Raw genomic sequence first — 26,212 nt, 5'->3', positions numbered from 1 at the left:
TCGTCGAGGACCATCCCAATCGACTAGTATCGCAGCACGCACTTGCAATAGCATACCAGGCAAACGGACAGGTGAAGGAGGCAGTTCAGCTACTCGAGTATGTCGTCGAGATTCGGAAACGAGTACTCGTCGAGGACCATCCCTCACGACTAGCATCGCAGCATGCACTCGCAGCAGCGTATCGAGCGAACAGTCAGGTCAGCATGCCAAGAACAGTGACAGCAACAGCAAACCCTTCTTACCACGGGAATGTAAGCAAGAATCCACGATCCAAACACTGAGGAAGCTCGTACAGCAGTTCAAGAGATTGTAAATATGCTACATACTATACAATATAGCGTCAGATGTATATAGAGCATGCAGATCTTGTCCATGGAGGACTATCTATAACGTGTCATCGCAGACACTTCCTGCCTTCCCTAAGATAATGTCAACATGCATCAGACCTACGATCCTGTACAGTACGGTGTGCGGCCGCATTGTCAAGATCTCGTCGAAGCTTGACAGTGTTTGGGGCACTGTCCACTTCTGTCGCGAAGCTCATTCTTCGTAGTCGGTACTAGGACCCTCAAGTTCCTTCGGCTTAGCGAGGTGCGTGACGAAAGGCTACGATGCGAGATAGATCGACCGACAGCGCAAGAGAGCATTCCAAATTCCCAGATCTGGAGCGAACAGAATCGCAAACTCATTGGAATACATCTCCTCGGGACCTGCCCTCGGAACATACGTACATACAAGAAGCACTCGCACATCTGTATCAATCGGTATCAAGGATTTCAAGGGACCTGCCCTCAGATGTGCAAGTAGCACTCTCATCCGTACCTCCAAAATCACTGCCAACAAACTCCCATCCCCTTCAGAAACGTGCAAACCGTGCTACTAGATCCGAATGCACAACACTCATATCCGCCACACCTAATGAGAGTCTCCTGAACAAAGATCTCTATGTACTCGCAGAGCTGCTGACCCAAGGTTTACCAAGTCTGCTAGACTCCGGCTTTCTTGACTGGCGTCATGGGATGGGGGAATTGTTCGTTGACACCAGAGCCCGCAATCTCTAACCCAGCCTCCTTATGTGCATCATTGATTGGTTTAACCCGATGAATCTGTTTCCATGAGTTATCGGCTTCCCCGATATGAAACAACAGACTTGGTTTCTGATGGGTGGGGTCATTGTCACCAGGGAACCAGAAAATCGTGATAGAGTCCACCGAATAGGCCGCTTCAGTGGTCCTAAGAGCGTTGAATCTCTTTTTGTGCGTGAGTAGGAACATGCCAATACGCCTGCCGACATCGATTCCCATCAATACGTTGAAACAGTACGTGCCGATTGGGAATGTGATACCCGGCCACGGTGGGATCTGGTCCTGGCCAGTGTATGTGCGAACGCAGTAGCTGATAGCTCTCATTACAGCGTCTGGATCGCACACAGCTCGGGCCACAAACCATTTGGGTGGAGGTAACCTTTCGCGTTTCGAGATGGCTGGCCTTTCGCAGACTCTGGCCCATTCGAGAAAGGTTAGGTCGGACCAATGTCGCAGCCAGGGCGACGTATCATCGGCACGTCCTCCGATAAGTTTTGGGCTGACGAATGTGTCGATGATGACCAGCTTACTGTCCTGGGAGTAAAATTGAGAACAGAAAGCGTTTGTGGGCGGTAGCTGCAGTAGTAGTAAGTGACTGCACGTCGGTTGTCAATTAAACACACTCACTGCCTGCGGGTGGCTACTCGCATTGTACTGCGGGTGGGGACCCGGAACGTAAGTCTGCTCTTGCTTCAATATCGTCCAGGCCGTTGTGTCCGTTTGCAAGTTGACGGGATCCTCCATACGCTTTGTGCCTTGGATGTGATTCACCCCCAGGATTCCATTCAGCGTGTCCTGGTATGGCTTCAGAATCTCCTTTAGGACCCCCTCAGAGTCCACGTCCAGCGCGACCCATCCCCAACCTTCGAATTTATGAAAAGTGTTCGCCTCTTTCGGTGCGTCTGCATCCTGAGCCAACTCGGCAGAAGTCATAAGCATCCAATCTCGCATTTTCGATCCAGCCCGGGCAAAATCCTCCGTATCGGATACTAGCGCAGCTGGGTACATAGGGGGCGCTTCTGGATCGGGACCGGGATCGGGATCAGGTACAGGCCAGCCAGCAGAGGGACCGTAGCCTGAAGTAGAGGGACCGTAGCCTGAAGGAGAGGGACCGGAGCCTGAAGGAGAGGGACCGGAGCCTGAAGGAGAGGGACCGGAGCCTGAAGCACCGGAGCCAGAGCCCGATCCAGATCCAGATCCCGAAGGATTAGAGGAAGGGTTCATGACGGCGGATATTTGAAAGGTGGATTGAATGCGTTTGAAAGGCTTTGCAAAGGGTTCGTGTGCTGTTGCTGCGGTTGTTGGTAGGTTTGAATGGAAGAAAGGAGGACCAAAAGGTGAAAGAAAGGATCTTGATGTAGGCCTCTGCAGCAGTGGCAGGTGAGCTGTCCACAAGGACCATCGTTGAGGCCAGCAAGCTCGTCGAAGGTGAATGATCTTGAACATGACCGTCCACATGTCATGAGGCTGCGAGCAATGACCTGCGAAGCAATTAGATAGTGTGGATAAACACTCGTTTGCAAGTATCACAGGTTCGACATTGGGTTGCTGAGGCTCTCATGACGGACATATCGAGAGGCTGTAGGGATCATGAGTGCGAACAAACTGACACCAAAAGAGTTCACGGGGTATAAAGATGTTTTGATGCTACATACCTCTGACCTGACAACGCAGCATCACGCCATGGAGGACTCGCCACCCCTACGCTGCTCAGCAGCCTCGGCCCTCAAATGACGGCCGACTTCTCGAGCGACAGCAGGATTGGCAGTCGCTGTCTGGGCCTTGCCGAACAAACACTGCCAGAGATCGTCATTGCCCACGAGCTCACCTTCGGCTTTGCCAGTGACGAGGAGCTTAGTCAGGGGCGCTGATTGCAGCTCTTCTGAGTTGGCGGCATCGAGTGCGTTTTCCAATGGCGCTGGCGTGCTTGCGCGTGACTTCTGTTTCGATTCACCCTGCTGTTGACGGGACTGCATGTGCGAGAGCCGGCGAGCAACCGAGATCTCGTAGATTGATTCTTCCACGGTCTCGTTGATGAGGTACATCCAAACTGTCGTTGGCCGCGTCTGGCCAATTCGATGGACACGAGCGATTGCTTGGAGTTCTACCGCGGTCTGAATGAGAGGCTCGCATATGAAGACATGAGTAGCGTTGACGAGGGTCAGGCCGGAAGAGTCCGTCTTGGCATCCAGCAACAGGCAATCGATGCTTGGGTCGTTGCGGAACTTTTCCACTGATCCAGCCCGTCCAAGTCGCGCATAGCCGATCTTGAACTCACGAAGAGCAGAGCCTAGCACATCCAAGAACTCTCGATATTGGGAGAAGACGATGGACTTGGCGCCAGGATCATGCTCTCGAATCCAGTGGAGGTGGCGACCTAAAGTATCGATCTTGGATCCGTAAGACTTTGGCAGGTCAATTGACTTGATCTCGTCCATCAGTTTCGGATCGACATCAGAGTAGATCGACGTTTGTATCGGATGGTCCGGCGAGGTGGGGTTGCGAGAAGACGAGGAGTCTGAAGATTGGGCTTCCTCCTGTGCACGAAGCTCTTGCGGCTTGAATGCTATATCATGCACGTCGTTCTTCGTCAACTGTCGTTTGCACATGGGGCAGAGCTTCGATTGGGCGAACCAATGCGTTATGCAGTCTTTGCAGAACTGATGACCACAAACAGTGAGAACTCCATGTTCGAAGTTGTCTCTGCAGATGACGCATATCTTGCTCTCGGTTTCAGCACCGTTCTCGTCTCTGAGATGGAGGAGAAAGCGATGCTTGGTGCGCAGTTGAGCCAAGTGGTTGTTGGCGTGATCCTCGTCATTTACGACAAGCCCTAGGGCGAGATGGTCGAGTTGTGGGTCGTGCTCTTCTTTGTAAGGTGCCACATCGTCGGAGAGCTCCTGGAGCTGGCGATAGAACTCGACTCGCTGGTTTTGAGTGACACGGAAAAGATCAATCTCCTTCTCGAGGCCATTGAGAGCCTTCGTGTAGGAAGAAAAGACACCGTTCAATGCGTCCAAATGCTGCTTCACGAGCGCATGCTCTGCGGCCGCTCGAGAACCTGACCCACTCCACTCCATTGCCGATTCTAGTGTTCGAGCTTCTTGAATGAGGCTGCGGACAGAACCAAGCTGTGTCCTGCGCTTCCTATAAGAGTCCTGCACTCGAGAAGAGATAAGCTTCAATAACAGCTCGGGCGCATGAACGCCTTGCGGCTTGTGTTCTTCGGCGACGTCTGGATCCAAGAACATCTTCGCACCTTTGACAAGCATCTTGACCTCATGGTCAACCAATGGAGCGCTCTCGCCTGTGATGTAGGTGTTGAGATCCGCGTATACGGACTTCATGGCATCGAAGTAGACGTAAAGCTCGTCCTGCTGCTTTGTTGAGTCTTCGTACTCATCTCCAGTAGTCTCGATTCCGTCTCCTTCCTCGTCCACGAGTGGCTTCACCAAGTACTTGACCATGTCTGCTCGCCATTGCTTGATTGTGGATACCTGCGTTCGGATTTCGTCGAAGAGCTCGTCAGCCTTCTCCACGATCTTCCTGCTTTCGATGCCGCCAAAGCTCTGGAGGTCTTTGATCTTGGGTATCTTGGTGGCCGTCTTGTTGTCCCCCACGTCTTTGACTTGACGCATGAGTCCTTCAGCTTTCCTTGCAGTGGCACTCATGATTTCCTTTCGAAGAATCTTTGCACGCTCGTATAGATCTGTCTCGTTCGCCTCCAGCTTCTTAAAAGCATCTGAACCCTCTTCCGTCAAAGCTTCGTTTGACTTGATCTGGTGGTAGGCCGTGGCAGTGAAGAAGAGGCTCACGTGATGCAAGTTCAAGGCGACTCGAAGGGCGTTGCGTAGTCGACCTAAAACCGGGGTGGACTCAGATGACGAGTCTTCGTCGTCGGTGTCGACAGTAGCCTCGCCTTTCTCGGTTGCGACTGTCTTCGCGGCGGCCAGGTGCTCTCTCGCCTCTTTGACCATATGCTCCGAGGATATCATAGCCTCTTCATACAACTTCAACGCTTTCTCGCTTCGATGTTGATCTTCGCCATTATTGCCTATGATGTGTGCTCTCTTAAGAGAGGCCGAGAGAGCTTCTCGCTCTCTCGTCCTGAGGTCTGTCTCGTTCTGCTCGATCATTTGCGCCAGAACCTCGGCTACGGTCCGCAAAGGGCCTGCGCGACCACCAGGCGCCTTGCGATTCTTGGCACCAACTTGAGGATGTAAGCAGGTCTGACGAAGACGACTCAGCCATCGGCGCATTCGCTCCGTCTGCTGACTCGGCTCCCAATCATCGTGTCTAGGGGAGCCGTCTGCGTTCAGGCCAACCTCCTCGCACATCTGGTCGAATAGTGTGGCGTAGTTCTGTTGCTCTACCACAGAGAATGGGCATGAGATGACGACTCGCTTCTGCGGAGGCAAGCGCAGCTCATCGCGAATGAGCGCCTTTGTATGTCGCAAGGCTATGTTTCCAAAAATGCCTTTGAAGAGATGCTTGTGGTTTGTCACCAAGTGGCCCCAGAGTTTCGAACTCAGACTGAGCGGTTTGAATCGAAGGAAGATTAGAAGACCGTGGAGATCCTCGACGTTTTTGCGCAGAGGCGTTCCAGATACTGCCCAGCTGTGTACCCGCGGCAAGCGGCAAGCAACACGAGCTGCCGCAGTCACGCCTGTATCGACCATCTGTGCCTCATCCAAGCAAATGCGCCACCACTGCAGTTGGATGAGTGGGCTCTTCTTCCGCTCGAATTTGGGCGCATGTCGCATATTCCGATCAGGTGGATCTTCGGCAAAGTGGATCTCTGCACCAAGAACGCCGTAAGTCGTGAGGACCACGTCGTACTTCGTTGCAAGATCTTGGATAAGATCTGCCTCCGAATATCCCTTTCTGTATGCCTTCGGAATGCCTTGATAGTGATGGACCTTCAGATTAGGCGCATGTCGATTGAGCTCCGACTTCCATTGCTGCAATATGCTGGGTGGAGTGATGATGAGAGTGGCTCTTGATGGCTTGACCATGGTCTCGGAGTCGCCGTCAAATACTTCATCAGAAGATGTGTGCGTCCGCCGATGGAGCGACAGCAATGCCAGAATCTCGACCGTCTTGCCCAATCCCATCTCTTCTGCTAGCAAACCTCCTGATACTTTCGCCTCGTCATCTGGAGGCTCGCGGGTCACAATGCCTTGCAGGTGATTGACAAAGCATTCGCGACCATCAGCATCGTTGACCTTCTTGTAGAATCTTGGCGATTCCTGTATCCACGGCTCAGCGCCCTCTCTACCCAGCATCCAGGAGATCGCCCTTTTCTGAAAAGGATAGAGTTCACTCTCCAGAACGTTGTCGTATTTGCCTTCAACGTCCACGTCTCTGGAAGGCGCGTGAACACTTTCGTAGAAGTCTTGCGGCGTCCATGGCTGGCTATGATTCACAGCGTCTCGGACATGATCTGGGAATGCTTGAAGTAGCAAGTCATAATCAGGGTAGATTTTGGCTGCGCCGACAGGAGCGCCTGCTACGAATGCCGAAGATCCAGAACGCCATCGCAGCGAGGCCTGCAGACGAAAGACCGTATAGAGATCGCCGACGGATCGTGTCAGAGTACAAGAGATCAAAGATGCCGGACTCTCTTTGACTCGTTTGTTGGATATTGCGGCTTTCAGCTGGCCTGGAAGGGCAATCGTTCTCAGCAGTCCAAGCACTTCGTCGGAAACCTCTTGGGACTCCAAGACGAGCACAGGTCCATTCACTTTGTGAAGAGCGAGACGCAACTTTGTCGCAGTGACATCTGACTCGACTCCGTACACCACGACCGGAAGGGCAGCCGTCTCCTCGAAACTGATGTCATCCTCTAATGCTCGTTTCGATGGCGACTTGGCCTTGAGCGTCTCTGGAAAGTGGAAATCGATCGATGCCTCGAACAGCGGAATCTCCTCATTCTTTGGGTGGTCGTCCTGGGTCTGAGCCTCTCTCTTGTTGTCTTGCAGCCTTCGTCGTTTCTTGGGTGGGCCTTCGGTATCTGGCTGGCCGTGCTCGAGGAACCAGCGCATAGGAGTGACGCCACCGGCCTCGACCAATATCGACTGTTCATCACTCGACCGCACCTGCGCGGAGAGCACCGTCGCGAATGCGTGTTCTTTGCGAGGCGCCATATCGATGTGGTGAGGATGTCTGCTGTGGCGAGGTGGTTGGGGGGAAGAAGGAGATGCACTCATCAGCGTAGCGCGTGGGGAGTCGAGGCTGCCTCTTTGGATATCGATAAGAGTTTAGAGTTTGACGCTAGTCTCGCGGCTAAAATCTAGCGAAACCCTAAAGGTGTTGTCCTCAACTTCGCTCTTCGTTCTCCGTGTCTCTGCAGTGTGGCAATATCACACAGTGCTCAACTGTCTGCCAATCCGCATGGCGTCTGGCGTTGGCTACAGTCAGTGTTTGCTTTCAGCACATCTCTTGGATCCTGTACTAGGGCTCTGAACTGAGCAATGCAATCAGCTGAGGAATCTCACGAGCCTCGCCTGGACAAGGTGAGGGAAATAATCTCATGACGACGAAGCTGTTTAGCTAACCACATGTCACCGCCAGGCTCGGCATGTGAAGTACTGGACGCGATGCTTGAAGACGCTCCTACCTCACCACTACACCGGAAATGAGTCCAACCGCATGTACCTGGCTTTTATGATCATCTCTGCCCTCGATATACTGGACGCCTGGAGCACGGTCGCAAAGGAGAGCGAAAAGAAAGAGTACGTAGACTGGATCTACCATTGTCAACATCCGAATGGCGGCTTTCGAATGTGGCCGGGGACCAACTTCGACGAGAGGGCCAGCGAAGCGAATGCGAAGTGGGATCCCGCAAATGTGCCTGCCACTTACTTTGCTCTTGCAGCACTCCTGGCGATTGGCGATGATTTGACGAGGGTGAAACGGAAAGGGGCATTACAGTGGCTCGTCAAAATGCAACGACCCGACGGTTCCTTTGGCGAGACGCTCGTAAATGGACAGATCGAAGGTGGGCGGGATCCACGATTCGGGTATTGTGCTGCAGGAGTCCGATACATCCTCCGGGGCGACAGCGAGGGAACCCTCAATATCGATGGTACCAGCGTACAAGATATTGACATTAACAAGCTTGTCGGCTGCATCTCCCTCGCAGAGTCCTACGACGGTGGGATAGCCGACGAACCGTTTCACGAACCTCATGCTGGCTACACGTTTTGTTCACTGGGCTGTCTCAAATTTGTCAACCGCCTACGCACTCCCGACGGAGATACATCCCATTCGCAACCCACAGCACCTAGAGATCCTCATATGACTCTACGGTGGCTCACCGAACGCCAAACCGACCTCTCCGACCCCGACGCCGAACTCGAAGAAGCAGACAACGACCCAGTCTCACAAACCCACGAACAAGCCCCCAAGCCCACCACAACCTCCCAATCAACCCCACCCCTCCACCAAAGCCCCGACAAAACCACCCTCCTCAGCCCCTTCGGCCTCGAACCAACCCCCCTCGACGCAGCAGGCATGAACGGCCGCACCAACAAAGTCGCCGACACCTGCTACGCCTGGTGGGTCTGCGCGTCGTTTTCCATCCTGCAACAACCGAATCTCTGGGACCACTCCGCGCTGCAGAAGTACTTACTTGATAAAACGCAACATCCCGCTTTGGGCGGCTTTGGGAAGTTCCCGGGAGATTTGCCAGATTTGTATCATAGCTGTTTGGGGCTTGCGGCGCTGGGGTTGACGGGACTGGAGGGCATCAAGGAGGTGGATGGGATGATGTGTATTAGCAAAGATGCCAGTGAAAGGTTACCTGCGTTGTGGAAGTCGTGGTAGGGTGAAGAACAAGATTTGAATAAAGGCGTCGATGGGTTTCATCGTTTCAAAAAGGAAGTCCTTATTTATGACTATGAGAGGGTATCTTGCTAAACGACTGAGTGACGCCAAGCGCTATGCCATGACAATGACCATACTATGCTAATTCCCACCACGAACCAAAAGACATCTGTGCAAGCATCAAACTGCTCTCGAGCTCATTTCCGCCCATCCCAACTCCACGCCCTCCCATCATCAACATTCATCCACCGCCTCTCCTTCAACGCATCCTGCCCCAACATCACGCCCAAAACCCGACACGTCGCGCTGCTGACAGCACAGACCACCCCATCGCTCTCCCCCAACACCGCGAGATCGAGTAGATACGCCCTGCCGACCAACTCGCGCAACCTCAGCGCCTGCGGAGATATCTCTCCCTCGTGAGTCCTCCTGGCCCCACCGAGTGAAAGGAACAACGCACTGTAGAACCCTCCCTCCCAGCCTGAGTTCTCGTCGATATGTTTCACGTAAGCTGAGCCTGGTTCGCGGAGGTCCTCGACGGGGTTCTGCTGGTCCAGAGTCGTCTTGGTGGCGAGTTGGATCCGCTCCTGAGCGCGTTGGATCGTGAGTCCAGAAGCGGATTGTTGGAGTTCGGGGGAGTTGATGATTACCGGATCGTCTGAGGCGAGGATGATGGAGGATTTGGTGATGTCTTTAGTCGTTGCGTGGTGGTGGGTGTTGAGGAGGGTGAGGGCGCCTTCGCCGTAGCGCGAGAGGGGGAGGTAGTCCCTACTGTATTGGAATTCGAGAGGGTGGAGGTCACCGCGGCGGATTTGCATGCCGAGGATCATGTTGTCGTTCATGGCGGCGTCTTCTTTGAGCTTGGCGATGCGGGCGGCGGCGTAGAGGGAGTCTTCGCCGATGAGGGTGAAGAGGTTCTCGTATCCAGTTCTCAAGAGGTCGTAGATTCGGGGATGCTTTCGAGATTGGAAGAACTCTCTGTGGAAGAGCGGGCCAAATGTCCATGGAGCTGTGGCGGCCGAGACGATAATATGCTTGGCGCTGTGAGGGCAAGGGACGATGTGATGAGCAGGTGGCGGGGAGCATTTCGGCTTGGGAGGTTTTGCGAAGTAGGAGGCGTACTTCCCCCATGCCCACCGTGAATCATCAATGAAGAACGCTCTGCCTTCGTGCTTGGCGAGGCCATAGCTCATCCAGAGGTGAAGAAGGGTCTTGCCGAAGCTGGCTTCATCTGACTCGAGGACGAACGTCAGGCTTGTGGGACAGACGTTCGACAACTTCTCGCGCTTGCGTTTGGGCAAGATACCAGCATTCTCAGCGTCATCGATGTCAAGGAAGGTGTCGTCTTTGGTGTAGTAGTCGCCTGCGCCTTTCCGCAACCAGTGTTTCGTGTGGTGATATCGGTTCTTTGGAGTGAGGGTTGCTTGAAGACCCATGCCGTGGGAGCAGATATCACGATAGGTCTTCGGTTCTAGAGGGAAGCTGTGGTTATGCGGTATCGAGACGGTCCACTTCGAAGATCCACCCACATCGACCATGAAAGCCGTCGGTTCACTTGGAAGATCATTGCCCGCGACCAACTCCGTACTCTCATCCACACCTTCCCCAATTGATCCCGACAGGATCGACGGCACCATCAACCAACCCAACATACACCGCCAAAGCAACAGCACCACACAAATGACCGCCACTGTCCTCATCGCCATCACCTTCGGCGACAGCGATCTCGGCCTGTTCTCTTTCGTCACCGGTGCGGGGAGTGTAGGCGAAGGCGGCGGGGGACTCGAATGTCGCTTCTCATTGAGACTATTTCTCGATGACCTCGAAGTCGTCGATGTCGAAGAGTCCGTGGACGACACCGACAGATTGGTATTCCGGCGGTCCCGCATTTTGGCCAGCGACTCCTTCCACATTCACGACCACGTTCCTTCCTACGTCGTTCCCGTTCGCTTCAATTCAATCAAACAGAGTATGTGCAAGAGTCGTCACCGGTCAAGTCCGAAAGTCGTAGCCATTGGGGTTTGGTGGAACGGAGGAATTGGAAACAAGTCGTTTGTACGTTTCGTTTGTCGGTAGGCAAGCAATCCAGCCAAGATGGAGGATGAAGCCCAGAACCAAGAAATCGGAGTAATCGTGCAGGAACCGGGCCTGCGCTGCACCTGGCAAGCTTCGAAAATAGAAAAAAAGGCGCAAGCAAGCCAGCCAGAGTGGTGAAAAGTGTGGTTGAGAGCTCTCTCACTCGCAGAAGTAGCTGACGACAGCCCTCGTACTGGTCATGCAGGAAGATGTTCGGCGGATGATCACTATCGCCCAGGAAGAGAAGTGAGAAGAAGAAGCAGAGACCAGCTCCGTGCTCAGGATGAAATCATCAACGACAGCGATTGTAGACACACGAGCAGCACATCATCGTCATGAGGAAGTGGAGGAAGAGGAGGAGAAGAAGTTGTACCACGAACGATCCCTCTTCCTAGGCGACCTCCTCCCGACCAGCTCTCTCGCTCTACCTGTTGCCGCCGTGCACCATGTGCATCATGTATGCCGGCGGGCTGGTGAGACGGCGATCCGACGCACACCAAACGCGGCGTGCGTCCAGTGAGCCGTGAAGCAGCAAGACGGAGGTGGAGTTGCGTCGGCTCGTCGACCTGAAACCAAGCCATCCCGAGGAGCTAGCGTTTGGGGCGAGCTTGGACCGTTTGATCTCGTCACGAAGGATTCAATCTATTCTTTCTAGACGCCGGCGAGGGAGGTCTAGACTGCCTTCATCAATATTTCAATCAATTCGAGCATGTGATGATTCCTCTTCCTCCTACTTGTTCAACTACCAATGCTGCTGCTGTTGCTGTGTTCGTGTTCTTCCTGCACGTCGATCCATCGTCTCAGAGTGAACACGAGCAGCAAGATCGGCCCGGCCTCCTCCCTCGGAGCCGACGAGCCAGGCGAAGTTTAAACAGAGCTCCTTCCTTCCTTCTCCTTCTCCGACCTCACGTCAACACGAACATGGAGGGTGAGACAGGAGAGGAGGAGAGAGCTGTTGACTCGGAATCGCCGACTTGCGGTATGCACGCGACGGCAATCGTCGAACGTCATCAGCTGAACTTGAGCAGGGGTTTTCGGGGGTCCATCACCCGTCGACTTCGGATGCGGTACGGGGTGTTTGAAGGGGGAGAGTATTACGTTTGAATGGATGGTCATGTGGGCAGTACGACCTGCTTGCCACCCTGGTCTGTTTGAGAGGGAATGGTGAGTATTAATGAAAAGATGTTGAACATGTATATTGACAGTACCACTGCCTGCTACGCTTTCAAATCCCAAGGCCTTGGATCTGGACCTGTCAGCGACTCCTCCCGAAGCCATATCCGGCCCTCGCTGCATCATCGCAGTTTGAAGAAGACAGACCAATAGTCGCAGTGCTACATTGGACGGCCCTTGAAACGACCACCATCACCCGCCTGTTGCAGAGCGACAGAGTCCTGCGTCTCTGCAATCACGGCTGCTGCTTCAGACCATCAAGTCGTCCGGTCCCGCGGCAGTCGCACCTCGCCCTTCATCTTCTGCTCGTCCACCTGGTCTCTGGCCATGTCCCAGATCCACTTTCCTGATGGCTGAAGCTTCTTGCCTTGAGCAAGTTGGTCGGCGAGGTACATCCAGTTGACCGCGTTGCCTACCGTTCCCACCTCGTCACTGACGTGCGATGCTGCATACTCGCTCATGCTCTTGTACTTCTCCTCGTCGCTGAATAGCACGTCCATGTACTTCGCCACGTCGAGGTACTTGTCTGCTTCGACCAGGAATCCGGACTTGTCGTGCATGACTTGCAGAGGAATCCCACCCGCGAGACTGGCGATGATCGGAACACCTTTGTGCAGTGCCTCTGAGACCTTGACTTCGAAGCCCTCGCGAGTTGACAGCTGGAGTGCCACGCGAGCGTTGGACATGAGCATGTTGAGGAGTTGATCTGTCGGTCCCAATCGCATGACCACAACGCTATCCTTGATGTCGCTGTATTCGTGGTCCAGCTGTTCCAGCGTCTCGTTCAACACACGGACGCCATCAGGATCGTCGACCGAGTAGTGTCCAGCCACGACTAACTGAGGTGCCTCGTCCTTGTTCTTGTCTTTGCAGTACCGAGAATTGCGCCGGAATTCAGCGTAGCCTGCCAGCACATGCGGGATGCCCTTCGATGGGTCGAATCGAGCAATTTGCACGATGTAGTCTCTCTTTGGGTATTGCAGAGTGACCATCCGCTGACGGAGACACTCCGTATTGAACTGATGCAGGTAGTACTCGGTGACGAAGTCGCGAAGCTCCTTGTTCAAGCCGTCTATCCAGCCCGTCGTTGCTGGCATGTATCCCAGCTTCTGCTTTGGGACATCCTTTGGCACGAAATCGCTGACTGGGTGTGCGATGAAGAGGTCCGCTTGCTGTGCACTCGACCACAGCCACTTCCAGACTCCAGCAGTTGGCGTGCCAGCAGTGTTGGCCAGGTCGGCACGAATCTGGATGTGCGACCGGAAGATGACTGGCCTGTCTGGGTCAAGCTTCTTCGAGATGTCGATGATGTTGGGCATTTGCGGCTCGTCCACGATGATCACGTCCGCGCCACCTTTTGAACGAGGCTGCAAGATACCTCCGTCTCTCGTCCAGAAGCGCTCGGCGTTGGTCTGCACCCAGTCGTTGATCGTGGCCGCCTGCTCATCCGACAATCGCTCATCCGGCGCTGCAACAACTTGCAAGATATTGTGGTTGGTCTTGGTGATCCTGAACACCTCCGGCTTAGACTTCAGCACCCACCAAGTGCAGTCCACTCCCAACAGCCTCAAAAACCGAATCAGAGCATGCCTCATCAACGCAACACCACCTCCCTGCGGCGTCGCACTGAAGAACGCAATCTTCGTCCCCCCCTCCTTCAACGAACCCGCATACTTCACGGCCGAATTCCACGTCGCCTCATTCACCGTCCTCTGATACTCCTCAAGACTCGCCAACCACGCCCTCGCCCCCAAATCCACCTCCACCTTGTTACTGAACCCAACACTCAAACGCGGCTGATAACTCGGACCAAACCACATCAAACACTTCCGCGCCAACGAATCCGCCATCTCATCCACTGCCAACACACCATTCATCTTCTTCGCCGTCTCCAAACAACCCCCCTCTTCGGCCTTCACCACGATAGGCACGATATCCAGCTCCAACCACAACCTCACAGGGGTCTGCGGACTCCTCGCCACGACCTCCTGACTCAACCCGGCCCCCGTGAACTTGTACATGTTCCTCCCCTCATACTCCTTAATCGACGCGATGATATGCTCCGCGATCGACTCGGCATCCTGCACGGCCTCGAGCGTCTCCACGGCGAAATCGATATTGTACGTTCCGTCGTGGCAGGCGAAGCCGACGTCGAGTTGGGTGTTGTTGCTGGAATGCGCTTCGATGGCGATCCCGAGGAAGAGTTCGGAGAGGGCGATGCCGAGTTGGTTGTGCTCTTGTTTGTGGCGGGTCATGCGCGAGATGTGGCGGGTGGGGGCGAGGGTTTGGAAGGAGTGTTGTGTTGTTGTCGTCGTCGTGGTGGTTGGGGGCGCCATGGTGTGGCGATGTTTTGATGGTGGTGGTGGTGTTTCGAGAGAGAAGTGCTAAGAAAGGAAGAAAGCTGGATGTTTTTGCTTTGATTTGACATGTGATTCAATTCATAAGTGCTCTATCGTAGCAATGACGACAGAACAGCAGCAACAACGACAGCGTTTGTTCGTCTTTGGTCCCCATGCACGGAACACGTATCTTTAGATCTGTCTACATTCCAGAAGAAGCAGAAGCGATCATGGAGAGACATCACCCCATGCCTACATTTCCAACTTTCGATGAAATTCCAAGGAGTCGGAGTGCCCGAATATATGTAGACTGTCCGACATCATGGATTCATTGTTGGGAATACCATATGTTCTACGTCTGAGGAAGGGATTGTGCTGTGGGCGTGTGAGGTGAAGTCATGGAAGAGTGAAAGAAAATCTACCGGTACCTGTACGCAACCGCCAGCATCATCATCCTCCCCACTAGCGCGCGTCTACGTCCATACCTCCTTAATACAGCCGCCGGCAAGACCATCACACTCAAGCATAGTACGGCGGCTATACAGGCGATACGCCTCTCCGAACACTCCGATCGTCCTCACCCCAAAAAGCAAAAAGAAGAAGAAGAACCTCATGTTCTCATCTGATCTCAAACATCTCTCACATTCCATTCCCATTCCTCATCTCTATATACTACAGTTGTCGCTGATACTACTAATACTAATACTCTCCAAAAAAACCCGCCAACAGAAACCTTCAAATTCCGAGAACCTCCAAAACAATTGTACACAAGAAGCCAAGAAGCAATGGGATGATGTTGATGACGATGATGGTGGTGTTATTTTCCGCTACCTTCGCAGAAGAGGGTATCAATCCGCCGCGCGCGGGATTCGAAGCAGTCCAAAAAAGACCAAAACAAAAAAATCAAGGAGATACACCGCCGGTGGTGGGTGTGCCGTGTGATTCGTCGTATCCGAAAAAAAAAACGAAGATCAAGTCCAAAGGTGATGAACTGTGATCGAGGTGCAGTATTTCCCAAAAACGCCCTGCAAAGAAAAGAAAACAACCTCCGTGGATGGTGGTGAGGACTCGCTCGCTCGCTCGCTGGTGCCGCTCGCTGAAAAGAGAGAAACGAAGAAAGAATCCGAGTCGTTCAAAATCAGCGCATCGCGGCTGTGGTGGTGGTGATGACAAAAAACTTCGTCGCCCGTGAATCCATGAACCATGCTTAGCTGCATACATGCAAGGGGCGCTACCCCATCGCACAACGCAACGCACAACGCTCTGCGGCCCAATCAGCCCGCGATCCGCACATCTCCAGACCTCGACAAATTCATAAACGGCCAGTCACAGTCATTTCACCATGCAGCCTTGAGTTCTTCGCTGGGGATATGCTGTCCGGGAGGGATGGGGCCGTCTTCGTGTTGGGTCCCCGTGGCGTCGTTGATTTGAGCTAGCACGGTGTCGTGTCGCACTCTTAAGGAGCCTCGCTCGCCGCGCACGACATGTCCGCTTTCCACTTTGTCCTGGATCATCTGGTCGAGCAGCTGGGTCATTTCGTCGACACTCTTGCGCCGGTTCGCGACGGTGGTGAAGCCCTCCTTGTTGATCGAGTCACGGGAGTTGCTGGAAGAATGAGTCGGACTCAGGATCGCCATCGGACTCAACGGAGTCTTGGAGAAGTTGACCACACCGGAGCTGGATCGACTGGCCGTTGAGGGAGTGCTGCGGTGGTTCTCGCCGCTGAATCGGCCGCCGTTTCGCGAATGAGAGCTGTGCCTGGACGTCCGGGAGCTATTCTGCCTCTTGAAGGGCATGGATGAAAGATCTGGAACGGTGTCGACCAACCCATTGGATGTTGCTGGTCGAGCCGTCTCCTCGCTGGTCGTCGTTGCATGGCTCTTCCTTTTGTCGACCATCTCACGTTTACGTGCCGCACTCCTAAGTGCAGTCACCATCCGCATCTGGTCGTCCAGCTTGATCTTCAGCTCCTCGATCTCACGGTCCTTTTCCCGAAGGAGACCCTCCAAGCTCCCTTCCTCTGGCAGACCAACGCGGGATGCAAAGTGCATGCTCACACGGCTGTGGCTCGTCCGCCGCGCTTGCAAGAGACGCTTCTCCAAAGTCGCGATGTACCGGTTCTTATCGGCCAGATCTGCCTGCAGCATCCGATTCTGTTGCGACATGCTAGCATTGCCTTCAGCATCGATATCTCCGGATCCTTGGCCATCCTCTTCCTCCTCCATGACAGTCTCGTCCTCGGTGATCATGTGAGAGACCTGCACGGCTGGGAAGGTGCCCATGGTGATGGATCCGCTCGACATCGTCCTCTGGCGATCCTCGTCTGGAGATGGCACCTCGAGTGTCATTGTGCTGTCCCTGTTGGCCATGCTCTCGCGACTTCGGACACTGACTGGCCGCCCGTATTCCGATTGCGAAATGCTGTATATGCTCATTCGAGGGTTGAAAGGCAAGCTGGAGCTCGAAAACCGGCCAGAGTTGACTCCAAGCGACTTCGAGGACAAGATCAAACGATTCAAATGGCTGATTCGTTCCTTCAAGGCAGTGCGAGCAAGCTGCATCTCCAGCATCTGCTCCTCATGCCTGGTCTTTTCCTGCCGCTCCAATTCCTCCTCCATCTTGCGGTCCTTTTCAATCTGCTCCTGCTGCTCGGCTTCTTCCTTGGCCTTGTTCTGCTGCTCGAGCTGAGTTCGCAAGTCCTGGATCTCCAACCGATACCTGTCCAAAAGAGCTCGACTGTTGGGATCACCTGGATTCGGATTCGATTCGTTGCGCTTGGCGTGACTGACGATGTTGTTCTTGGCTCGACTCGCAAATTTGAGCGTGTTGAGAGTCTCGCCAGTATGAGTATTGGCGTGCGCTGCACTTGTTCCTGCAGAGGACAATTGGATCGTGCAAAGAATCGACACCAGCGAGTTTCCTGAAAGTGCTGGCTGCAGCAACCTCGTGAGCTTGCTGTCACGATAAGGCAAATGCTTCAAACCCTTCTCCTTGTCTGCAGCACTTTTAGCGCCCTCCTTCTCATCCTTGTCGTCGTCACCTGACAACTTCCCAATGACCGTTCCCAGAGTGAGGAGAGACTTGTTGATGTGGGCACCTTCCGTTCGACGCTCTTTATTGTCGGCCGCCTTCTCAGATCCAGCGAGATCAATCAAAGACAAAGTTGAGACCAGCACGCCACCTGGCATGATCTTGTCCGTCCTGCGAGTCTCCTTTTCGAAGTAAGCGCCGTGGTTCTGCGTTCGCTCTCTCGACTCGACGACGATCTGAACAACGGCGTGTGACCGAGAAGAGCGCGCGTTAAACTGTGTGCTTCCTGTCCTCCTGGCCAGGTCACCACGCGCAATGACTCGCAACAGCTGATTCGGGGACTGCACTATCTCTTCCTTGAGTGGAGTCGCATAAACGCCACGCTTGCTATCCTCCCGAAGTTTAATCTCTTCCTGTTGCACGCCAGGCGTGCTCTGACTGAGTAGGTCGTATATCTTTTCATTGTAAATCTCCAAGTAGCTAACACGTAAAAGGAATTCTCTGCTGGGGTTCTCGCGGATGTAGGAGAAGATGTCAGTAATGGCGAGAGGGATGACACCCGGTGAGTTTGCGGTTCCTTGCATGGAGAAGGTCTTTCCGGTGCCCGTCATACCATAGGCGAAGACGGTGCCGTGATAGCCTTCCATGACTCGCCGCACTAGTCGTTTGGCTGCATTGTCGTAGACTCGTGAGTTGTTATCGTGAGGTGAAAATACGTTGTCGTATCGGTAGTCGCCGCCTTCGCGTCCTCTGTAGGATATAAGAGAGCGTCTGCCGTCAACCATCCATTCTCCCTCGGGTTTACTGCCATCGTTCCCAGCGTCAGGACGCACACGAACACTGACAAGAACGTTGCCCTTGGCGTCTTTCCCTCCAGAATCGCGCTTGGAATCCGAAGTCTTGTCATTGTTTCGTGATCGCCCTCGTCGCTGGTCATCGGCCCCATCTTCAAATGCGGTGTTGTCTGTCTGATATGATCCTTCTGCTGATGAACTCCTGCTTTGCGGTGGAGATGGCAGGCTGAGCAAGCTGTCTGATTGCCTCACACTGCCTCCTCCTGCAATCATGGCACTTTCGCCTGTGCCGTTGAGCAGGCTGGGCGAACCTCCCAGGCCTGAGCTCGGTATCGACCCTCTTGCGCGCAGTCCATACCCAGAGCTGCGGGTCTTGGGCTTCTTAAGCCCAGTGTCTGCGCTTCTATGCTTCGAGGCATCGCGCTTCTGCCTCGGTTGTGGTTGAGCTGCGTTGGGCTCGTTCGACGATGTGGAAGTAGAGAGTGGACTTGGCGGCAAGCTGGTGACTCGTGCTGCGGCCTTTGGTGGAAGCGGGAAAGAACCAATACTAGTGGTCTTGCGCACCGTCTTCGGTATGCCTGTGCCGACAGGTGGAGATGGTGAAGGAGCGGGCGGCTGTTCATTTGCGTGTAGCGTGGGGACTGCGGGAGTGGAGTTGGCCTTGGTCGGCTGGCGCGGCGTGGGCAGGCCGGAGAGAGTGACTGATCGAGAGGGAATGGACGTCTTCTTGGAGGACGGTGGGGGGATTTGGGATGCGGTCGAAGTGCGCCGCGAAGCGGGAGTGGTGCTCGAAGCGATGCTGTCGCCGGACAACTTGCGAGTTTTGGCGACGGGCAGCGCTGGCAATGGGCCGGTGGGCGGTGGTCGCGGGGTGCGTGGCAGGTGGCTTGCGGACGCCATGGTGGGTATATAGCGATCTGGAGATGCTCAGACGGGCAGCGACAGTCGGTTCCAACTGCTGCAGCGATCCGCGAGCCCTACGCCTGCTGCTCTCCAGCGGTGTGGGCGACGGCGGCGGCGGCGGTACTGGTGTCTCTTGTCATGAAATCGCGCACCGCTCCATGCGGCCGGGCTGCTGCGTCACCGTCACAGGCGGGTGCTGCAGCGCAGGAGTGGCAGCAGCAGCGGGAGTCGAACTTGGTGGTGGAGCGAGGGCGGATGGGGGTTGGCCGCCGACGAGCGCTGCAAGATGCCGAAGTGAGTGTCAGTGCAGCGTGCAGGGATGCGCAGTCGAGGCAGTCTCCAGACGCAGCTGGGCGAGGCACAAGCGCGGGCGGATGCTGGTCGGCGGTGGACGGCGGGCGAAGAAGGGGATCCCGGTGTACCTAGGCCTCGGATGGGAGGGCGGTGGTGGTATAGCGGCGGCGATGGAGGTGTTGTCCTGCGCGCGTGTCTGGATATGCAGCGGTGCGTGGATGAATGTGGGCGCTGCAGGAAGAATGATGCACGCGGAACCAGAGAACGTGTCTGGTGGTGGTGATGGCGGTCCCAGACGGGCGGCACCCGTCCTTCTGTTCAGGAGTGGTTTGAGTGTGATAGTCGGGCTAGTGCCTGCAGCGGCACGGCCTCTACTGCACCCTAGCACGAAGCTTGATACTGCTAAAGACTGAAAGCAATCTCAATCAATGTCAATCAAATGGAATCCACCTTCGTCGACGTCCTCCCTCTGTACACTGGTCTTCAGCTGCCCTCCCTTGCTGTCCATATCCATCGCAACACCCGAGCACCGCATCCTGCCACCGCCGCCTCCACCGCCAACGTCTCCACGTTTCTCGACGGCACACGCGCCTCGCAACGATCCGCGCCAGGATTGCCGTGCCGTGATTAACTCTCGGCCCACGCCTACCGAGTCCCGCCCACACGCCTCGAAACAGGAACCGCAGGAAATCCCGCTGCTGTTCTTGTTCTTGCCAGAGAACCGATGGAAGCTTTTCTGTTGTGCAGACAGCCGTCTACAGTACCAGTACCACTCTTTCACCCTCAGTCTGTACAGCGTTGCAGTGCGTCCTGCGCCTCGTTGTGGGTGGTGTGCAGGGTTGTTGGTGATGCCGTGTGAAACGCTCCTCCATTGGCAGAGCTCTTCATTGCCTGCCCCGCCAGCCTCCATCAGCCCGCGATTGAGAGCCAATCCATATCGCCCTCCATTTCACTCCGAGGACCCAACATTGCCTTCATTAACCACCGTGACTGGTTGAGTAAGTGCGCCGCCGTACATGTACTTCTGAAATTGTAGACTCTGCTTCTGCAGGAACGGTGCAGTCGACTGACTCCGTCTCCCGCAGAGATGCAGGGCCAGCAGTAGCGCTGCCTTCGAACAATTCCGGCCCCTGACCACCGAAAGAGCCTTCACACCCTTGGTCAGGAGAGCTTCTGGCGACTGCAACAACCACGCCTCAACCGTGGTGCGCATGTCCGGATCAATTTGGAGGAATGTTCCATTTAATCAAGGACACGCGGACACACGATCACTTTATGCACGACACAACCACGCCTCATCAGCCGCCACCAACAAGGAGCAGACCAAGCGTTCTCCATCCCTGATCAACAGCGCCTCCTCGACTAACAACTCCTTTGAAAGCACTCCCATTCCAAAATCATAACAGTATCACGAGCCACCGAGGCATGTCCGTTATCATGTCCAGCAATGCATCCTCGTGGTCTGATACATCCCTACCATCGGACCCAGTTTTTCTCCAGACATAACGGCGCCATCACAGCCATGGGACAAACTGGAGAAAAGCATCGACACGAAACATGGATGTCGCTGACTTCCTTCTGTTCGGCACTCAGATCTGACAATCCTACCGGTCACCACCAGATTATCTCTCCCGGCCACATGCTCGTCGGCTCCAACGGCCGCCCTGCCGAACCAAAATCTCACATGCACGGCGAAACGTCGAGTGGAGATGACTTCATCGCATCTCCTGCAGCAGTGCGAAGTGAAGAAATAGCACTTCTTGCGTCCGATTTGAAGAAGCTTCTCGTCCGTCTTGACACTTGTTGCAACGTCCAAGAGTCGGTGCCAGCTTCGAGTCCGTTTCAAGGGATGTCGCCATCCCTGGCACTATTCATGGCAAGCTTCGCATATAAGTAATGCTCCTGTTTGGTTATGCTTCGGGTCGCCTTGAAAGAGATGACAGGACTCATGCAGCTTCGACGACCCGCGATATTGGATTCATCTGAGCGCAGAGCTATGTCGTATGGCTGCGTTCAGGGATCGGTCTGTGCCTGAAGAGTCAGCAGCTGCAATCCTGGCAGCTTCGTGGTCGTCCTAGGTCCAGGGCTTGTCGTAAAATCAGGCTGATTTTCCGAACTACTCGACGACGGTACATGTAAGCAATCTTCCAAACATGTCGAAAAGAGAAGCACGTCTTCTCAAGATGCAAGAAAGCAAGTGTCGGCTTTTGAGCCTTTCTTCTCGCATTCAATCCCGACGAAGTGCCGCTCATTGAGCTTGCATGTGGGTGATTCAATCGCCGACGTCATGAAGAGGAAGAGAACCACTAGAACCATTGTCACTACCACATTTCCATTTTCTCTCGCATTTCCAATCTTCTTGCACTTCTGTCGTTCTTTAAAGCATCATCTACAAAAGAAATGCCGGAATTTGATCAGAAAAAGGCGTACGCCGAGCAAGAAGATGTCTTCTTCGACGATGGCCGCGAGATCGAGCTTCTTCACTTTGTTTACGACCTCCCAGATATTGATTTAATCCGTGGTTCGCCGCAGAAAGTGCTGGAGGCGATTGATTTATTCGGACGGACGAAGAAGTATCTCATGAATGTGGGAGAGGACAAGGGGAAGATTGTTACCGAATTGATCGCAGAAGTCAAGCCCAAGACGATGGTAATTACCAGCACCCACGAACATGACCTCACCAAGACTGATTACATGTCCAGGTCGAACTAGGCGGCTACGTAGGCTACTCCGCCATCCTCTTCGGCGACGCCCTCCGTCGAGCAGGAGGAAGCAAATACCACACGCTCGAACGCAACCCCGAATTCGGCGCCGTAATCATGGCCCTCGTCTCCCTCGCCGGCCTCTCCGACATCGTCACCGTCGAAATCGGCTCCAGCGACGAATCCCTCGCCCGCCTGCACCACACCGGCGACCTCCAACACATCGACCTCCTCTTCCTCGACCACTACAAACCCGCCTACACGACCGACCTGAAACTCTGCGAGGAGCTGAAGTTGGTGGGACCGGGCAGTGTGTATGCGGCGGATAATGTGATTAAGCCGGGGAATCCGCCGTATTTGGAGTATGTGAGGAGTAGTGTGGAGGGGAAGAGGCAGAAGGTGGATGAGGAGGGGGAGGATGGGGTGAATGGTGGAGGCGAGCCGGATAAGAGGTTTGCGGCGAGGCAGTTGGCGCAGTATGCGAAGAGGGTGGATAAGGAAGTACTTGGGAAGAGGAAGGGGAATCCGAATTTGAGGTATGAGAGTCGGTTGGTGAATAGTTTTGAGCCGACGGGGGTTCCGGTGAGTTTGAGGGTGTTTTTCTTTTGGGGGGATGTTATCTCTTGGTTGGGGATGTTCGCTGACTTTCAAGTAGGACGGCATTGAGATTACACGATGCGTTGGCGAGGAACGCTGAAGTGTACCGCGCTGGCAAGGGTAGGATACCTTGGACGATCGCCGAGGTCACGATGGGGTGCTGTGTCTTACAACGTCCTGAAAAGCAGAGACGCCCGATAGACGATGTGGGCGCCTTGGGAGACGCTGCCTTGGACATACCCTCTCCATTCCAAGAACGACGATCAGATCTAAAGGTCGATTAGCGATTACAAAACAGATCCATCAAGGCAGCTCCAATGTTTGTTTTGGGGAAATCAACAGCTGTCCTCAGAAACATGTGTCTCTTGACTGCTGACTTCGATGTTGCCTTGATACCTCTGTGCACAGACCAGCCCCTCCCAAGGCGCAGCTTGAGCGCTCTCAAGCTTCCAAGTGCACCCTTCCATTCGACTCATCCGCAGCATATTCAACCGGCAAGCATTGAATAGGTGTCTCAATACTGCATTTAGGCAGTAGTTTTGGATCACTGTTTGGCCGCTTTGCCGCTTCTTCACGCACTGCTCTTTCGACACCAACAACCATCAACGCACCATCTTCTCGCGCTCATCGATCACCAGCCAGCAAAATGGATACCAACACATCGAAACCCCACCTACTCAACCTACCTTACGACATCCGCTTCCTCATCTACCAACACCTCTTCCCGGCAGGCAAACAGATGTATCTCCAAGCATACGGCAAGCCCCGCCACGGTCTCAAATCGATCATGGGCGATCACCCCGTCACCGTCCCCCTCCTACGTGTATGCCGCCTCCTCAACTCCGAGGGCTCCGACTACCTCTACAACACTTACCTCTGGAACATCGTCGGTCGCAAATACGACGTTCTCGCGCATTACGGGCGCTTCTTGACGGTACTCGAGCGGTACGCCAACGATGAAGTCCACGTCGACGCCTTCACTAACGGCTGGCACTCGTCGACGATGTGCGTATCGCTGCACACCGGGGAGGGCAAGAAGGCGATGTTGTCGCGGCGAGATCGGGGAGTCGCGAAGTCGATTGAGGAGGTTTGGGAGGAGGTTAGACTGCAGCCGCGGCGCAAGACTCCCATGCCGCTGACGGTCATGGCGTTCATGTTGGAGGCTATAGATGCGTTTGGGTGGTATGTCATTTTTGCTGTTGGAGTCGTGTTTGCGCTGCTGGCTTGGACGTCGTCGGCCGAGAGTGGTTAGAAAGAGCGAATGTGTTCATGAGAAATGGGCATCGTCGATGGAGTGTGAAAGCGTACTGGATGTGCGGCAGATTAGCTATATGAATAATAGGCGTCTCAGCGCCAGCATATGAGCGAGAAAGCGCGGTGGTAGAGTAGCCGCAGCGATCGAAAGACTCCCACCAAAACCCTCGACCTGCGCGCACACCGTGATCGGCACGCACTGCAACCGCAAACGTCTGCACACGGCGAAAATGCATCACATCGCACAGAGTTTCGAGGGGCGGACCGCCCCTCGTCGCGCCGATTGTTAGGGCGAGTCTCGATCTTCGACCCTGCGTCGACAGTGCGACGGGGATCGTGGCTCTGTGACTGGTCTAGAACTGCGTCGTCCGTCGGGCTGCGGCTCCGGAGTCGTCGAACACTTCACACATGCTGCTGCTGCTGAAAGAGGGAGATTGTATCAGGTACCGAGCCAGACCACAGGCTGAGCTAGCAAGGCGAAGCTGTGCGCGTGGTCGTGGTGGTGGTGGTTGACTTGGGCGATCGCGCGGTAAGCTGCCTGTTTTCTTCAACCACTACTACCTACCTACTGCTTCTTACTACTCAAATCACACTTCTCGGCTCTCTCATCAGCCTCTTCCGATTTGTGTCGTTGAGCTGTTCTTGTTGGTGGTGGCTGCTGGCTAAGACCGAGTCGCGAAAGCCATGCATTACAGTGAGTACTTCGATCGAAGCCGGTATAGGATTCCCTGAGGCTTGCTGACTCAAAGCCCAGTTCGCTTTCTAAAGACGCCCAAGATACATGTCGACAAGGGCGCCGTCCTGCTCAAGGCCGTGGTAACCGTCACCACCGATCTGGGCGAGACGTTCTACCCGGACGAGCTCGATCTCGTCGTCACGCTGCGCGCACATGAGGAGGATGGGGAGATATTTCTGAGGAAGAAGGCGCATTGGCAGGCGGGTCCTCGATCGCTTGGGCTTGTCTTTGATCTTTCGAGACAGGATATTGAGTACCCGGCGTGTGTCCATGTTGCGGTGAAGAATCAGAAGAACTATGGCTTCTTGCCCCCTATCGCGGATGTGTGGAGTGGGACACTGAATCCTACCAAGGGGCGTTTCGAGACGGGGCATAGGGTTGAGAGGAGGTTCACATCACTTTCGGAAAGACGAGTGTCGCTGCTGGAGGATGCCGGGGACAGTATAGCCAGGCATCTCTGGGATGGAAGTCAAGCCCTCGCACAGCACATCGACCGGACGATTTCTCTCGACAATCCTTCCACCCTACCCCTGTTCGAGTACGTTCTGATATCGGCGACGTACCGCAAGCTGAATGTCATCGAGCTTGGCGCTGGATGTGGGACCGTCGGCATCAGCATCGCCCAGTCGATACCGGATTGTGATATCCTCCTCACGGATCTACCAGAAGTCACAGAGCTCGTCGAAGCCAACATCGCGCGCATGAAGCCTGCCATGTCGTCGAGAGTACGGTTTGAACCCCTGGATTGGCTTGCGCCGTTGCCGGAGAAGCTCCAGACCAGGACGAACGACCTGATCGTAGTGTCAGAGTGCACTTACAACACAGATACCCTCGAACCGTTGGTGGGCATGCTCGTCTCGCTAGTTACCCGCTCTCCCAAAGCCGTCATCGTCGTATCGACTAAGACCAGACACGACAGTGAAGCGGCCTTTTTCGACCTCATGAAGAACGCCGGCTTCATCGACGAGGGAAGTATGCGCTTGCCTCTCCCTGGACAGCCCGGAACGGGATACGCAGACTGGGCGACAGACGTCGGCATGCATCTTTTCCGCGGAAGGGACCATCGACTCAGTCTCTCGCCACGGAATGGCAGTGAGGAGGAGGTTCCCAAGGCGGCGAGTGCGAAGAGGGCTCGATCACGTTGATTTTGATGATAACCTCCATGCGGCATGGTTAGGCGTTTTTGGGCAGAGTTTCGGGGGCGAATAGAAACGGCAGAAATGATGATGGCAAGTGAGCGAGCGAAAGGCGTTTTTGCATGGAATGGGATGGGTTCTGACGATTTCGAAAGAATGGTATGGGACTGGGGCAACGGTCAGGGGTGTCTGTCACTGGGAAGGGAAACGGATAGGAAAGACACATGCGAGGATTATGAGGTAGATTTGTTTTTCATCGATGATAC

The 26,212-nt window shown here is 54.6% G+C and overlaps 9 protein-coding genes across 9 annotated transcripts; 5 read left to right on the top strand and 4 right to left on the bottom strand.

Moving 5' to 3' along the window:
• Positions 1-2,761: 2,761 nt before the first annotated feature.
• On the bottom strand, positions 2,762-7,231 carry M409DRAFT_71432 (uncharacterized protein; the record flags this gene model as incomplete). The annotated part of the gene is made up of 1 exon (XM_033819167.1): positions 2,762-7,231. The coding sequence occupies one exon, from the start codon at positions 7,229-7,231 to the stop codon at positions 2,762-2,764; it is 4,470 nt and encodes a 1,489-aa protein (XP_033659777.1).
• A 327-nt stretch (positions 7,232-7,558) lies between these two features.
• Positions 7,559-8,912, top strand: M409DRAFT_71431 (uncharacterized protein; the record flags this gene model as incomplete). The annotated part of the gene is made up of 2 exons (XM_033819166.1): positions 7,559-7,600; positions 7,659-8,912. 2 exons carry the CDS (start codon positions 7,559-7,561, stop codon positions 8,910-8,912), a joined length of 1,296 nt encoding a protein of 431 aa, XP_033659776.1.
• A 197-nt stretch (positions 8,913-9,109) lies between these two features.
• Positions 9,110-10,801, bottom strand: M409DRAFT_71430 (uncharacterized protein; the record flags this gene model as incomplete). Its single annotated transcript, XM_033819165.1, has 1 exon — positions 9,110-10,801. One exon carries the CDS (start codon positions 10,799-10,801, stop codon positions 9,110-9,112), a length of 1,692 nt encoding a protein of 563 aa, XP_033659775.1.
• A 1,617-nt stretch (positions 10,802-12,418) lies between these two features.
• Positions 12,419-14,497, bottom strand: M409DRAFT_61304 (glycosyltransferase family 4 protein; the record flags this gene model as incomplete). The annotated part of the gene is made up of 1 exon (XM_033814705.1): positions 12,419-14,497. The coding sequence occupies one exon, from the start codon at positions 14,495-14,497 to the stop codon at positions 12,419-12,421; it is 2,079 nt and encodes a 692-aa protein (XP_033659774.1).
• Positions 14,498-15,837: 1,340 nt separating this feature from the next.
• M409DRAFT_30670 (uncharacterized protein) lies at positions 15,838-19,224 on the bottom strand (the record flags this gene model as incomplete). The annotated part of the gene is made up of 1 exon (XM_033810039.1): positions 15,838-19,224. The coding sequence occupies one exon, from the start codon at positions 19,222-19,224 to the stop codon at positions 15,838-15,840; it is 3,387 nt and encodes a 1,128-aa protein (XP_033659773.1).
• A 1,744-nt stretch (positions 19,225-20,968) lies between these two features.
• M409DRAFT_61302 (uncharacterized protein) lies at positions 20,969-21,418 on the top strand (the record flags this gene model as incomplete). Its single annotated transcript, XM_033814704.1, has 1 exon — positions 20,969-21,418. One exon carries the CDS (start codon positions 20,969-20,971, stop codon positions 21,416-21,418), a length of 450 nt encoding a protein of 149 aa, XP_033659772.1.
• A 503-nt stretch (positions 21,419-21,921) lies between these two features.
• Positions 21,922-22,920, top strand: M409DRAFT_30669 (uncharacterized protein; the record flags this gene model as incomplete). Its single annotated transcript, XM_033810038.1, has 3 exons — positions 21,922-22,170; positions 22,224-22,805; positions 22,879-22,920. 3 exons carry the CDS (start codon positions 21,922-21,924, stop codon positions 22,918-22,920), a joined length of 873 nt encoding a protein of 290 aa, XP_033659771.1.
• Positions 22,921-23,466: 546 nt separating this feature from the next.
• Positions 23,467-24,072, top strand: M409DRAFT_30668 (uncharacterized protein; the record flags this gene model as incomplete). The annotated part of the gene is made up of 1 exon (XM_033810037.1): positions 23,467-24,072. One exon carries the CDS (start codon positions 23,467-23,469, stop codon positions 24,070-24,072), a length of 606 nt encoding a protein of 201 aa, XP_033659770.1.
• Positions 24,073-24,758: 686 nt separating this feature from the next.
• M409DRAFT_61300 (uncharacterized protein) lies at positions 24,759-25,955 on the top strand (the record flags this gene model as incomplete). The annotated part of the gene is made up of 2 exons (XM_033814703.1): positions 24,759-24,768; positions 24,829-25,955. 2 exons carry the CDS (start codon positions 24,759-24,761, stop codon positions 25,953-25,955), a joined length of 1,137 nt encoding a protein of 378 aa, XP_033659769.1.
• Between the last annotated feature and the right edge of the window lie 257 nt (positions 25,956-26,212).

The sequence above is a fragment of the Zasmidium cellare genome (genome assembly GCF_010093935.1).
Source record: "Zasmidium cellare ATCC 36951 unplaced genomic scaffold M409scaffold_69, whole genome shotgun sequence".
NCBI lineage: Eukaryota > Fungi > Ascomycota > Dothideomycetes > Mycosphaerellales > Mycosphaerellaceae > Zasmidium > Zasmidium cellare.
This window is presented reverse-complemented; position numbering and strand designations above follow the sequence as displayed.